The sequence below is a fragment of the Geotrypetes seraphini genome, chromosome 2 (assembly GCF_902459505.1).
Source record: "Geotrypetes seraphini chromosome 2, aGeoSer1.1, whole genome shotgun sequence".
NCBI classification, from domain to species: domain Eukaryota; kingdom Metazoa; phylum Chordata; class Amphibia; order Gymnophiona; family Dermophiidae; genus Geotrypetes; species Geotrypetes seraphini.
In genome coordinates this window covers 512252759-512268722 of record NC_047085.1, presented here as the reverse complement: position 1 = coordinate 512268722, position 15964 = coordinate 512252759, and the positions used below count along the sequence as shown (strand labels likewise).

Here is a 15964-nt window from a genome sequence, read left to right as displayed (position 1 = left end):
GCCATTGAATTATTGTCTGTTGTGCTCTTGTTCACTACATTGCTTAGCTTGGCATCATCGGCGAATAAAGTTATTCTTCCTCGGAGCCCTTCTGTCAAGTCTCCTATGTAGATGTTGAACAAGATCGGGCCCAGGACGGAGCCCTGTGGCACTCCACTTATCACCTCTGACATTTCGGAGGGGGTGCCATTCACCACTACCCTCTGAAGCCTACCTCCAAGCCAGTTCCCAACCCAATTTGTCAATGTGTCGCCCAGACCTAAAGAACTCATCTTGCTTAGCAACCTGCGGTGTGGTACGCTATCAAATGCTTTGCTGAAATCTAGGTAGACAATGTCCAGGGACTCACCAGCATCCAGCTTCCTCGTTACCCAGTCAAAGAAGCTGATCAGGTTGGATTGGCAGGATCTCCCCTTAGTAAATCCATGCTGGCGGGGATCCCTTAGTTTCTCCTCGTCCATGATTCTATCCAATTGGTGTTTGATTAGGGTTTCCATTAGTTTGCTCACTATCGATGTGAGACTCACTGGTCTGTAATTTGCCATCTCCATCTTGGAGCCTTTCTTGTGGAGTGGGATGACGTTAGCTGTCTTCCAGTCCATCGGGACGTTACCTGTACTAAGGGAGAGATTGAAGAGCGCGGATAGCGGTTCCGCTAGGACATCACCCAACTCCCTGAGCACCCTAGGGTGTAGGTTGTCAGGCCCCATTGCCTTGTTGACCTTGATTTTTGACAGCTCGCAATAGACGCTGCTGGGTGTAAACTTGAAATTACTAAACGGGTCAACTGATTTAACCCTTGTCTGTGGCTGAGGGCCGATTCCCGGCGCCTCGCGGGTGAAGACTGAGCAGAAGTATTTATTTAACAGTTGGGCTTTTTCCGAGTCCGTTTCTACATAGTCTCCGTCTGGTTTTCTTAGACGTACTATCCCTCCCGAGTTCTTATTTCTGTCACTGATATACCTGAAGAAAGATTTATCTCCTTTCTGGATGTTCTTTGCTAGAGACTCCTCCATGCGGAATTTGGCCTCCCTAACTGCTGCTTTGACGGTCCTTGACTTGGCCAGATATTTTACTCTAGAGTCCTGTGTCCCTGATTGTTTGTAGGAGATGAATGCTTTTTTCTTCTCTTTGATGATGTCCGAGATCTCCGTAGAGAACCACTGTGGCTTGTTGTTCCTACTCCGTTTGCTTACTGATTTAACATAGCGGTTTGTTGCTTCCTGTATGGTGGCTTTCAGAGTTGACCACATTTCTTCCACGCTGTCGGTGTCTGCTTGGCTTTGTAGCGCCTGGTGAACGAAGTCTCCCATGTCTTGGAATTTTGTGTCTTTGAATTTGAGAACCTTGGTCATTGATGTAGATTTCGTGAAACCTTTCCTGATATTGAACCATATCATATTGTGATCACTGGAGGCCAAAGTTTCACCCACCGAGACCTCTGTGATACTTTCCCCATTGGTAAGTACTAGGTCCAGTATTGCCTGATCCCTTGTTGGTTCAGATACCAGTTGCCTGAGTCTTGCTCCATTCAAAGAGTTTAATAGCTTCCTGCTGTTGCCGGAAGAAGAGGAAAGTGTGACCCAATCCACATCAGGCATTATTAAATTCTGAATTTATTGAAATATTTCAGCTTTCAGATACGTTTTTTGAGAATATAAAGACAAAGTGAAGTACTATGAAAACAAATCAACCAAACTTCACTAAGTTGGGCTTTTACAAAGTTGTGCTTCTAGAAGAAAGTCATTAAGCGAGAAAAACTTGAAGAACCCTTGTTTTCTGTAGTAGAATTTAATAAAAATACAGAATTGTTGGATCTGGATAAAGATCCAAGATGGGTGCCGCTATCTGGTTGCTGGCAGGACGCTGGAGAGTGTCTCTCTTATCGCTAAGAAATCCCAAAAAGAAGGGGTAAGAGTGTTGGTGGAGCCTCCCAGTGCTCGGGACCCGTGGTTCTCACAGTTGATGACATTTTCCGACATCTTCAAAGTGAGCAGAGACGTTTGGGGATTCGCCCATTGGGAGCGCCGGCTGAGAGGAGTGCTACAGCGGATACCCCCGGGCTAGACGTCACACTGAGCCCCGACGTCAGGACACCTCCCCTACAGCCGTTGCCGCTGGGAGCCAGCTCTCCGCGAGAGGAGAGTATGTCTGAAGAGGCAGAATTCTCTTCCCGAGAGGCCAGTGAATTGGAGGGCTCGCTGCAGGGAACAACAGAAGGGGAATTTCTCCTTTTGGAAGAACCAACGTCCGGGACAACTGTGCTTAAGGGACAACAAGGCACAGGGGAGATAAACCACTCAACTGAACAAATTTATACTGCACAAATACCTTCTTTTGCTTCTGTTAAGCCCCCAGAGGTTACACTGGATTCGCTTTGGGATTTGGTTTCTACTTTGGGAAATTCCCTCAATCCTCAGATAAAGAATTTAGAAAAGGAATTAGAAATCCAGAATGAAGAAATTAAAATTGTGAAACAAGACATTGTAGCAATAAAAACAGAAATTCAGGAAGAAAAGAAGGACTTAAAAATGGTTAAGAGTAACCAAGATTTAATTGTGAAAGATAACCTGATTATGAGAAGAAAATTGCAAGTACTTGAAAATAATAGTCGGTTTAACAATTTGCGTTTGATTAATTTTCCAAGGGTCTTGTCAATTTCTCCAGGAGATATGATAAAACGTTACTTTCTGGAAATCCTAAAAATTCCTGAGAACACTTTGCCACCACTGTCAAGAGTGTATTATTTGCCTAAAAAAAATCAGGACTCTCAAAAAAAAGACGAGGATGGAAAACCACAGGAAAGTTCTTTGGATGCTCCAGCTTTATTGGAACAATCTGATCGAGAGGTGGCTAGACCAGCCACTCTCTTACTGACTGTGGCTTTGGCTCCGGACAGAGATTGGATCCTTAAACTTTTCTTTAAAAATAGATCTAGCGATTTCCTTGGCTTCCATATCCAAATTTTTCCTGATGTTTCGAGAGAAACTCAAAAGAGAAAGAGGGAAGTTTTATTATTAAAACCAGGTGTGACCCAGATAGGGGGTTTATTTTTTCTTAGATACCCTTGTAAGTGTGTAATCAGATATAGTACCTTTAAATATATTTTCTTTGAACCGGCTCATTTGATGGCTTTCCTCTCTACGAAGCGCCTTGAAAAAGGAGAAACATCTGTGTCTTAATAATTAATCCAAGATCTCTTTCAGCAACCGATAATGTGATTTGGTTTAATTTGTTATTGTATTATATTCACTCCTAATTCTTTAATCTTGGATCCAATTTTGAGGACTAGTGTAGGATTAAGTTGAAGATTTTATTACCTTTTATGTAGTTTTGGTTTATTTTCAAGTTTGGAAATAATTACCGTATTTTCACGCAAATAACACGCACCCGTATAAAACGCGCACACGTGTATAGCGCGCAGAAATCACGATGATAAGCACAAAAACTTTGGTATAACGCGCTCACGATTATACCGCGCATGCTGCCCGACTCTCCGTTCACCCCCCTGACTTCCGTGCACTGCCCCGCCTCTCCGTGCGCTGTCCCGACTCTCCGTTCACCCCCCCTGACTTCCGTGCACTGCCCCGCCTCTCCGTGCGCTGTCCCGACTCTCCGTTCACCCCCCCCTGACTTCCATGCACTGCCCTGACTTTCCGTGCGCTGTCCCGACTTTCCGTTCACCCCCCCTGACTTCCGTGCACTGCCCTGACTTTCCGTGCGCTGTCCCGACTTTCCGTTCACCCCCCCTGACTTCCGTGCACTGCCCTGACTTTCCGTGCGCTGTCCCGACTTTCCGTTCACCCCCCCTGACTTCCGTGCACTGCCCCGCCTCTCCGTGCGCTGTCCCGACTCTCCGTTCACCCCCCCCCCGACGTCCGATTCATCCCCCCCCCCGGCAGGACCATTCGCACCCCCCCCCCGAAGGACCGCCGACTCCCCGACAATATCGGGCCAGGAGGGAGCCCAAACCCTCCTGGCCACGGCGACCCCCTACCCCCACCCCGCACTACATTACGGGCAGGAGGGATCCCAGGCCCTCCTGCCCTCGACGCAAACCCCCCTCCCCCCCAACGTCCGCCCCCCCAAAGAACCTCCGACCGCTCCCCCAGCCGACCCGCGACCCCCCCTGGCGACCCCCACGACCCCCCCACCCCCCTTCCCCGTACCTTTGGTAGTTGGGCCAGAAGGGAGCCCAAACCCTCCTGGCCACGGCGACCCCCTAACCCCACCCCGCACTACATTACGGGCAGGAGGGATCCCAGGCCCTCCTGCCCTCGACGCACACCCCCCCCCCCCCCAACGCCCGCCCCCCCCCCAAGAACCTCCGACCGCTCCCCCAGCCGACCCGCGACCCCCCTGGCGACCCCCACGACCCCCCCACCCCCCTTCCCCGTACCTTTGGTAGTTGGCCGGACAGACGGGAGCCAAACCCGCCTGTCCGGCAGGCAGCCAACGAAGGAATGAGGCCGGATTGGCCCATCCATCCTAAAGCTCCGCCTACTGGTGGGGCCTAAGGCGCGTGGGCCAATCAGAATAGGCCCTGGAGCCTTAGGTCCCACCTGGGGGCGCGGCCTGAGGCACATGGGCCCAACCCGACCATGTGCCTCAGGCCGCGCCCCCAGGTGGGACCTAAGGCTCCAGGGCCTATTCTGATTGGCCCACGCGCCTTAGGCCCCACCAGTAGGCGGAGCTTTAGGACGGATGGGCCAATCCGGCCTCATTCCTTCGTTGGCTGCCTGCCGGACAGGCGGGTTTGGCTCCCGTCTGTCCGGCCAACTTCCAAAGGTACGGGGAAGGGGGGTGGGGGGGTCGTGGGGGTCGGCCAGGGGGGTCGCGGGTCGGCTGGGGGGGCGGTCGGAGGTTCTTGGGGGGGGGACGGTCGTTGGGGGGGAGGGGGGTTTGCGTCGAGGGCAGGAGGGCCTGGGATCCCTCCTGCCCGTAATGTAGTGCGGGGTGGGGTTAGGGGGTCGCCGTGGCCAGGAGGGTTTGGGCTCCCTTCTGGCCCGATATTGTCGGGAAGTCGGCGGTCCTTCGGGGTGGGGGTGCGAGTGGTCCTGCCGGGGGGGGGGGATGTATCGGACGTCGGGGAGTCGGCCGGGCAAGAGGGCTTGGGCTCCCTCTTGCTCCGATCGTGGATGCGGGTGCGGGTGGGAGCGCGTGCGAGTGGTCGTTCGGGGTGGGGGTGCGAGTGGTCCTGCTGGGGGGGTGAATCGGGCGTCGGGCGGGGTGGGAACTATGTTTTAAAACTTTCGTATACCGCGCTCACGCATATAACGCGCGAGGGGTATGCGCGGTAGGTAAAAACGCGTATAACGCGCGCGTTATATGCGTGAAAATACGGTAATGATATGTTTTCTTGATCGCACTTTTCTGTACAAGATTATATGCTTGTTAAATAATTTGAAAAATTTATAAATAAATAATTAAAAAAAATACAGAATTGTACTGAAATTCTGGATAATAATTAGCAAAAATATGGTTAAATGTTGTCAAACTTGCAGAATTTTGAAATTTTTTGTGTAAAATTCCACCAGGAGTAATCAGTAGTTCAGAGGTATTTTGGGGAATTATGGCCCTTGACAAGTCTTTGTTATACAAGTTGGTTCATGGTCTTGTCTTGAGTTGACTTGATTATTGAAGCTCCTTCTTTGTTGAGCTATCCAAATATACTATTAACTGCCTCCAAAACATTCAAAATACAGCTATTAAGACTTTTATGGGAGAATTTACCATGTTTCTCCACTCCTGAAGGGAGTCCATTGGTTACCATATTTTTATCAAGCCACATTTAAGATGTTGGTTCTGACACACAGAGCCTTTTACTGAGGTTTCTTGGGTAATTTATTGATAATCCCTTACCATCCCACTTTAGGACCTTTGAACCAGAACTTATCCTATCTGTGTCTTGAGCAAATTCGGATCCTACTAGAGAATCCGCTTTCCTTTATAGGGCACCAGCCATGTGGAATTCTCTGCCCCAACATTTACAGTTAGAATCCCATCTAGATTGATCTCACTTTTATTCTTTAGCATTTTTGGGGCTCCGATATTACGGTAGACTTTTATACATAGCTATGGGATCAACCCTACTGATTCCTGTATCGTTGTTTTGTCTTTTGTGTGATTGATTATATTGGGGTAAATTATTATTGTAAACTGTGCTGTTTAGTCCCTAATAGAAGGGCAATATATCAAGTATAATTACCGTATTTTTCACTGCATAAGACGCACCTGACCATAAGACGCACCCAAGATTTAGAGGAGGAAAACAAGAAAAAACATTCTGAACCAAATTCTCCCTGCCAGGCTCTGCACCTAACCCCACACTCCTTGTCAGGCTCTACACCCTGTCCCCCTCCCTGCCAGGCTCTGTACCCTTCCCCCCCCTCTGGTGGTCTAATGGTAGGCTGGGACAGAGCAGGACATGCAAGCCTAATGGCAGGGTAGGCAGGCACCCATTACCTTAATTTCTCCGGCTGTCTGGCGGTCCAGCGTTATAGGGCAGGAGCTTACAGCCTCCTGCCTTTCCATCTGACTTTCTACCCAGCGGCAAGCAGAGTCGGAGCGGCATGAAGGCAGGTGCAAGTTTTTTGCTTCCTGCCATGCCACTCCTTGAATGGTGGGCCAGCCTTACAGCCTTCTGTCCTTCTCTCCTTTCTCCCTCCGAACGGCAGTGGGAAGCAGGCAGGTGTGAGTTTTTTGCTTCCTGCCTTGTCCCGCGCCGCTCTATGAATGGCTGTCCCAGTTCTCACGAAAGATAGAGTGAGAAATACGGTAATAAATAAATATTAACATGGTAAGATAGTAGATGAAGGCAGATAAAGACCCGAATGGTCCATCCAGTCTGTCCAACCTTACCATCTCTTTAAATTACTGATTTAATTTAAATATTTCTTCTTCTTAGCTATTTCTGGGCCAGAACCCAAAGTTCTGCCCGGTACTGTGCTTAGGTTCCATCTACTGAAGTCTCCGTCAAAATGATTAAAAACCCCAGACTGGCAATAACATGCTTAGGTTTAAATCTTTTCTTGCTCTTTCTTTGGGAGCAGCTTCTTTCTGGAATTCTTTTCTAACTATTGGACTTGCTTATAAAAAAAAAAGGTTTATGTATTTTTGGATCCTAGGCAGCTCTAGAATTTTCCGTGAGAGAGGGAACATGCGATCAGAGGTGGTTAGAGGCGACAACAAGACTTTGAATGTAGTTGTGGGTGGGGGAGTTCCTGTTTTGATGTGGGCTATATTTCCTGCTGTTAATTCGTTAATTAAATTGTTTAATTTCCCTTTAGCTTTATTGCTGTTTGAAAAATTAGTTCCATAACCTAATTTAAAAAAAGAGAGAGGTTTGAAGACTTATGTGCTAATTTGTAGAATTTTCTTAATCTCAGAAATCCTATATAGTCATGTGAGCCCAGAAAACTTTGTTTCTTGACATTAATAGCGTTCCATAGTTCCTAATGCACGATTACCGTCTTTTGTTTCTATCCAGTAGATACTGAGGCAATGCAGGAGATGAAGAGGGAGGAGAATCAAGAAAACTGGCTTCTAGAAATTGAACCCATCCCAAGACAACCAGGAAATGTTGGTGAGAATATATCCCAGAGAAGTGAGAGTCAAAACACAAGGAATTATCAACAGGAATTGGAGAAGAAGCCAAGAGACCCTGCAAGAGACTCCCTGGATGCAGTCGCTGAGGGTGAGAAAAGTGACAGGGAACTCACAAACATCCCTGAGCTCCAGAGACACCCGAGAGAAGAGAAACCCTTACGAAATAAAAACAGCGACCAAATGGCTTTTCAGCTCCATTGGGGAAAGAGGAAAGGGAAGAAATCCATTCTGCAAGACACCGTTGGAAAAAGCCTTGGTAAGATATATCAATTCTTATTGCCCAAGAGATTTCACCCCACGGTGAGACCCTTTTTGTGTTGTCAGTGTAGAAAATGCTCCAAACGAAAGGTGAAGCTGAAATACAGCTGAGAACGCATGCAGAAGGGAAACCTTTTACATGGAGTTGAATGTATGAAAGCATTAATTCCTAGGGATGGACAGCCCAAACATTTGTCTTTTAGCTCCTCTTCATTTATGTTTCAGGAGCAATATCAGCAAGAGTGTGAACTATTTGGAAATGTGGCACAATGGTGAAAAAAAGGGGAACTATTTCCGGTGTTCCATTGGGTCACGTGTGCAGTATTTGCAAAGAGGACACGCTATTAATGGCAAACCAAAAGACAACAAGGGGCAAATTCGATAAATGGTGTCCCGATTGTAGGTTGCAGCAGGCGTCCTACCACTGTCTAACCAGCCAATCGGGATGCATGTTTTAAAAAAAAACACCCAGTGACGGGCAGCCTACATTGTGGGTTTTTTGTTAGCCTAGGAAGGCGCGAAGGGCCGCTTAAGCTCGCCCAAAGCTAGGTATGGGATTGGTTTCTCCTGGAAGTGGCCTTAGGCAAGCTTAGGAGGCCCTAGGCATCTTCCTAGTGCCGCAATAGGCGCCTGAAATGTAGGCCAGGAAAATGCTGGACTACATTTCAAATAGACTCAGCCATTGAACTGATCGTGACAAGGGAATCTCCCTGCCGCGGTCAGTTTAGCAAAGATGACTGGAAGGAGGGATGCCCACTCCCTCCTGCTGGAACCCCTGAAGCCCCTCCCCCCATTTCCACGGCTGGAGGAATGCCCAATTCATCCTTCTGCCGCTCCTGAGACATCCCCTGGCAGGAGGGATGACGAAACCCTCATGCCGCTGGCCCCATCATTCCCCAAATCCCCTCAAATACTCACCGATTCCACCCTGACACTCCCCAACACCCCCCAAGATCCCCCTGCTGCCCCTGAACACCCCCATACCTTTTTCTGATGGCTGGCAAGAGGAATGCCAACTCCCTCCTGCCGGCAGGCCCACCACTGCAAAATGGCAGGCGTTCCCCTTCTTGGTGCATTCTGGGATGCATAGGGAGTTGCCTGACTCCGATTGGCCAGATCCCTAAATCCCCTCCCATGGGATCTAGTCAGTTGGAGTTTTAGGAAGCCTTAGGCCATTCCCCAATGCATCCCAAAATGCACCAGGATGGGGAAGGCAGTGGCTGCCTGCCGGCAGGAGGGAGTAGGCATTCCTTTTCCAGCCATCAGTCAAAGGTAGAAACATAGAAAAATGACAGCAGATAAGGGCCATAGCCCATCAAGTCTGCCCACTCCACAGACCCACCCCCTAACTCTGCTCTAGAGACCCCGCTCCAAATGACCCATTCTTAACTCCACCCTCTCAGGGATCCCACATGGGCATCCCATTTACCCTTAAAATTTGGCATGCTGTTGGCCTCGATCACCTGTATCGGAAGCTTGTTCCAATGATCAACCACTCTTTCGGTGAAGAAATACTTTCTGGTGTCGCCATGAAATTTCCCTCCCCTGAGTTTAAGCGGATGCCCTCTTGTGGCTGAGGGTCCTTGGAGAAGGAAAATATCTTCTTCCACCTCGATACGTCTGGTGATATACTTGAACGTCTCAATCATGTCTCCCCTCTCCCTACGTTCCTCGAGAGAGTAGAGCCGCAATTCGTTCAGCCTCTCTTCGTATGAGAGATCCTTGTGCCCCGAGACCATCTTGGTGGCCATCCGCTGAACCGACTCTGCTCTTAGCACATCTTTATGGTAATGTGGCCTCCAGAATTGCACGCAGTATTCCAGATGTGGTCTCACCATGGTTCTGTACAACAGCATGATGACCTCAGGCTTCCGGCTGACGAAACTTCTGCGGATGCAACCTAACATTTGTCTTGCCTTAGATGAAGCCTTCTCCACTTGATTGGCAGCTTTCATATCTGCACTGATAGTCACTTCCAAATCCCGTTCTGTTACGGTCCTAGCTAAAGTCTCACCATTTAAGGTGTAAGTTCTGCACGGATTGCTACTGCCGAGGTGCATGACCTTACATTTCTTGGCATTGAAGCCCAGCTGCCAGGTCGATGACCAACGTTCTAACAAAAACAGGTCCTGCGTCATACTATCGTGTAAATTGGAGCCGCTCACTATGTTACATAGTTTAGCGTCATCGGCGAATATTGTTATTTTGTCTTGAAGCCCCTGAGTCAGGTCCCCTATGCATAAGTTGAAAAGTAGCGGGCCCAAGACTGAGCCCTGCGGTACTCCACTCGTCACTTCTGACGTTTTAGAGAGGGTACCATTAACCACCACCCTCTGAAGTCTACCACTTAGCCAATCCTTGACCCATGCGTTTCTCCCAACCCCATCGATTTCATCTTACTCAGCAGCCTACGATGAGGGACGCTATCGAAAGCTTTACTGAAGTCTAGGTACACTACGTCTAGGGATTCTTCCAAGTCCAGCTTCCTTGCAACCCAGTCAAAGAAGCTGATGAGATTGGATTGGCAAGACCTATCCTTGGTGAATCCATGTTGACTGGGATCCCGTAGATTCTACTCATCCAGGATCGTGTCTATTTTTCATTTGATTAGTGTTTCCATGAGTTTACACACTATTGATGTTAGACTCACCGGTCTGTAATTCGAAGCCTCCTCTCTGCATCCTTTTTTATGCAGTGGAACGACGTTAGCCGTTTTCCAGTCCATGGGTACTCTCCCCGTACTGAGGGAGAGATTGAAGAGTACGGATAGCGGTTCCGCCAGGACATCACACAACTGTCTGAGTACTCTGGGGTGTAGATTGTCCGGTCCCAAGGCTTTATTCACCTTGAGTGTTGTCAGCTCGCAGTAGACATCTCCGGGTGTGAACTCGAAATTCCAAAACGAGTCTTTCACTCTTTGCTTTGTCTGTAAGTGTGGACCGTGACCCGGTGCTTCGCTGGTGAAGACCGAGCAGAAGTACTCATTCAGAAGTTCCACTTTTTCGGAATCTGATTCCACGTACTTCCCGTCTGTTTTTTTTAGGCGTACTATCCCATCTGTGTTCCTTTTCCTGTCGCTAATGTACCTGAAGAAGGATTTGTCTCCCTTTTTGAGGTTCTTCGCTAAATTTTCTTCCACTCGAAGGGCATTCGGGGACTGTCGGGATCTTGTGGTGTCGAGGAGTGTCAGGGGTGAAGTAGGGGAATGTTTGTGAGGCTTCGGGGCATGATGAGGCCAGCAGAAGGAGGGAGTGGGCATCCGTCATGCCGCAAACATCCAGAGATGGAGGAGCTTCAGGGGTTCTGGCAGAAAGGAGTGGGCATCCCTTCTGCCAGGCAACTTTGCAGGGGAGATGGGTTCCCTGCTGTGTCTGCTAAACTGATTGCCTCAGGGAGATTCCCATGTGGCGATCATCTCAGCGGCAAGAAGCTTCGCTAACCAGCACCTGTGACATTGACGCCGGTTAGAGAATTGGGATGGTTAGGTGGAGTTAGGCGTCTGTCCATCAATGGGACGTCCCTGTGTGATTCTGAAAAGCCGCTTAGTCAGCTGCTGAGACCAGGCGTCCTATACAGAATCCGGCCCCAAATGTCTTTTTTTTCTGCTTGCTTTAGTTTAATGACGTGGGCTATGTCCTGGGCTTTTCCCATGTCATTGCCATCCTTTTTAATTCCGCACCAGGAAAACTACCAGTATTTGACTATCTGGGACTAATCTAGTTATCAGCTTATGCTTAGTGCCCCTGGCTGAATATTCACCCATAACAAATTAATACAAATGAATAAAAGTAATTACTTAAAAACGATTTGATATCATATCTAAGAAAGCACAAAATAATCCAAATGAGAAACAGTCTACATCTGTTTATTGTGATAATAATTTTTATCATCAAACAGGTTTAAAATGTCTTCAGAGGATCCATGAGAGTGAGAGGCCATTTACATGTTCAGAATGTGGCAAAAGATATAGTGATCCCTCAGCTTTAAAAAGGCACAAGAGGATTCATACTGGAGAGAAACCATTTACATGTTCAGAATGTGGGAAAAGATATAGTAGTCCCTCAGCTTTAAAAATACATAAGAACATCCATATTGGAGAGAAACCATTTACATGTTCAGAATGTGGGAAAAGCTTTAGTTATCCATCAAATTTAAAAAAGCACAAGAGGACTCATACTGGAGAGAAACCATTTACATGTTCAGAATGTGGGAAAAGCTTTAGCATGCAATCAACTTTAAAAATGCACAAGAGGACTCATACTGGAGAGAAACCATTTACATGTTCAGAATGTGGGAAAAGATATAGTAGTCTCTCAGCTTTAAAAATACATAAGAACATCCATATTGGAGAGAAACCATTTACATGTTCAGAATGTGGGAAAAGCTTTAACCAGCTGTCAAATTTAAAAAATCACCATAGGATTCATACTGGAGAGAAACCATTTACATGTTCAGAATGTGGGAAAAGCTTTAATTATCCATCAAATTTAAAAAGGCACAAGAGGACTCATACTGGAGAGAAACCATTTACATGTTCAGAATGTGGGAAAAGCTTTAGCAAGCAATCAACTTTAAAAATGCACAAGAGGACTCATACTGGAGAGAAACCATTTACATGTTCAGAATGTGGGAAACGATATAGTCATCCCTCAGCTTTAAAAATACATAAGAGCATCCATACTGGAGAGAAACCATTTATATGTTCAGAATGTGGTAAAAGCTTTATTCAGCAATCAACTTTAAAAAGGCACAAGAGAGCTCATACTGGAGAGAAACCATTTACATGTTTAGAATGTGAGAAAAGCTTTAGTCAGCAATCAACTTTAAAAAAGCACAAGAGGACTCATACTGGAGAGAAACCATTTACATGTTCAGAATGTGGGAAAAGATATAGTAGTCCCTCAGCTTTAAAAACACACAAGAGCATCCATACTGGAGACAAACCATTTACGTGTGCAGAATGTGGTAAAAGCTTTATTCAGCAGTCATATTTAAAAAAGCACAACAGGATCCATACTGGAGAGAAACCATTTACATGTTCAGAATGTGGGAAAAGCTTTAGTTGGCAATCAACTTTAAAAAGTCACAAGAGGACTCATACTGGAGAGAAACTATTTATATGTTCAGAATGTGGTAAAAGCTTTAGTCAGCAGTCACATTTAAAAAATCACAATAGGATTCATACTGGAGAGAAACCATTTACATGTTCAGAATGTGGGAAAAGATATAGTAGTCCCTCAGCTTTAAAAATACATAAGAGCATCCATTCTGGAGAGAAACCATTTACATGTCCAAAATGTGGGAAAAGCTTTATTCAGCAGTCATATTTAAAAAATCACAACAGGATTCATACTGGAGATAAACCATTTACATGTTCAGAATGTGGTAAAAGGTTTAGTCAGCAGTCACATTTAAAAAGTCACAATAGGATTCATACTGGAGAGAAACCATTTATATGTTCAGAATGTGGTAAAAGACATCGTGATCCATCAGCTTTTAAAAGGCATATGATGATGCATAGTGGAGAGAAACTATATACCTGTTCAGAATGTGGTAAAAGCTTTATTCAGCAGTTACATTTAAAAATGCACAAAAGGATTCATACTGGAGAGAAACCATATACCTGTTCAGAATGTGGTAAAAGCTTTAGTCAGCAGTCACATTTAAAAAATCACAATAGGATTCATACTGGAGAGAAACCATTTATATGTTCAGAATGTGGTAAAAGACATAGTGATCCATCATCTTTAAAAAAGCACATGATGTTGCATAGTGGAGAGAAACTATATACCTGTTCAGATTGTGGTAAAAGCTTTAGTCAGCAGTCATATTTAAAAAAGCACAAGAGGATTCATACTGGAGAGAAACCATATACCTGTTCAGAATGTGGTAAAAGCTTTAGTTGGCAGTCAGCATTAAAAACACATGAGAGGATTCATACTGGAGAGAAACCATATCATGTCCAGAATGTGGCAAATGTTATAGAGATCCCTTAGCTTTAAAACTACACAAGAGGGTTCATACTGGAGAGAAACAATTTACATGTTCAGAATGTGATTAAAACTTTAGTCGATAATCATGCTGTGCAGAATGTTGTAAAAGCTTAAATGGGAATCACATTTTAAAAAGATAGAGGAAGAGTCATACAGGAGATACAGAAAGAAAGTGTATATGAACGTTTAACAGTGGCAGAAGGAACAACTATCAAGCAGAAATTCCTGATAGAAAATATTGTAGAAAACTAAAACTAATATTAAAGAGTGTACTAACATTACACCATTTCTGCATTCTTCTATAGCTTTGGTATTCTTGACTCTCATCTATAACTTTAAGTGTAGACTACATTTTTAGACCTGAAGAAGGAATGAGCCTCATAGAAATATATTATAGACAATGCTCACTGTCTCCGGCTGAATATTGACCTATAACAACTCAACAATGAATAGAAATTGGAATACAACTAATTATGTATAAAAACTGTGATTATCCATATGGGAGAGAAAGATTCTCCATCGCTTGAGTACCTGAATAAATTCATGTTTACCGTTCTGAGCTCCCTTGGGAGAATGGTATAGAAAATTAAATGAATGAATAAATAAATAAATATATATCTTATGATTAAACTTTGTATCATCAATCAGGTTTAAAATGACTTCAGGGGTCCATGAGAGTGAGAGGCCATTTACATGTCTAGAATGTGGTTAAAGCTTTAATGACTAAAACAGCACAAGAGAATTCATATGGGGAGTAATTACCCTCAAAGGAAACAATATTCCTGTTCAGAATGTGGTAAAATTTTTTAGGTGGAATTAGCTTTAAAGGGGCAGAAGAGAATACATACAGGAGAGAAACCATATACATGCTCAGAATGTGGTAAAACCTTTAGTTACACATCACACTTAAAACTGCACATGAGGATTCATACTGGAGTAAAACCATGTGGAGAGGCATAATTGAAAGTGTGCCTAAGTCTTAGGTTGGATGTCTTGTGCAAGATGTCCACAAACCCAGTAGGGAAAATGTCCATTTTCAAAACTGCCAAACATCTATCTTTTATTTTTGAAAATGAGCTAGGTATAAGTTTTGGTCCTTAGAACATCTACTTTATTCCCCATTTTCAAAAATAAAAATGTCCACGTGAGAAATGTACAAAAGCAAGTTTTGTAGATGTAGCCACCAACTACTTTGATCTCGGCAGAAGGAATCCCTATCAGCTGAGCCAGTTTTGGGGATTCCCAGTGGCTCAGCTAATAAGGATTGCCCCTGCCAGGATCAGTTGAGCCATGGAACCCTACACCCATCCCCCTGACATCCCTGGACCTTCCTCCTTCCTGACATTCCTCCTACATCCATGGGCCCCCTCCCACATTCCCGGACTACCTATACCATCATATGAGAAAACAGAAAGAGGGAAGCCCATCCCCTCCTGCCTTCAGTGCCCCATGCTGCAAATGACAGGGCTTCCCCCCTCCCAATGCCACAATGGTAAATCGTAATTGTTTTTACCCAGTCCCTCTGCACTTTTCTTGTATCCCTACTGCCGGTCTTTGAATGATTCATTCCAATCCAGACGGAGTTAGGATTATCCTAACTCCGTCTGGATCGGAACAGAAAGCACTACCTTCTGCCAGTCCAGATGGAGTTAGGAGGATATCGGACTGAGTAGCCTTGCTCGGTGCTTCCACTGCTGCTGGAAAGACAGCCAAGAGTGTAATATTTAAGAAATAAAACCTTGTTTGTTATGTGTTAATTTGTACACTGCAAGAAAGCGTTTTCATTAGGCCTGATTTTAAGAGTGTCTGAAAAATAAAACAAATATAAATGATAATTAACATTTTTTCTTCATACAGTATACTTTGTGTTTCTTTTCAATTTGTGGTTACCATAATTAATTAATATGATTAATTAATATTATTTGAGGCTAGTAGGGATACTGCGGGGGATGGTGGGGACGATAGTTGCAGAGATGAGGCGTTGACAGGGATGGTGGTCATGGAGACAGGATGGGGATAAATGTTTTCCTCGTGTCATTCTCTAACTCTTAGTCCAGTGAGTTTCCAGTTTTTCCATCCCATTGGAAAAATAGGTTCTGACAAAC

At 45.4% G+C, this 15964-nt stretch overlaps 1 protein-coding gene across 2 annotated transcripts in view; it reads left to right on the top strand.

Moving 5' to 3' along the window:
- The window catches only part of LOC117355242 (oocyte zinc finger protein XlCOF6-like), a 41133-nt gene extending 25474 nt beyond the window's left edge, over nucleotides 1-15659 (top strand). Inside the window, exons 3-5 of one of the 2 annotated variants that reach the window (XM_033933531.1) lie at nucleotides 7493-7864; nucleotides 11764-11979; nucleotides 12316-15659. In XM_033933531.1, the coding sequence (XP_033789422.1) occupies nucleotides 7493-7864; nucleotides 11764-11979; nucleotides 12316-13862 (2135 nt within the window). In that variant the 3' untranslated portion in view covers nucleotides 13863-15659. Of the gene's footprint in view, nucleotides 1-7489; nucleotides 7865-11763; nucleotides 11980-12313 lie in introns of both variants that reach the window. The other variant, XM_033933530.1, reaches the window with a different exon arrangement.
- The last annotated feature ends 305 nt before the right edge of the window (nucleotides 15660-15964 follow it).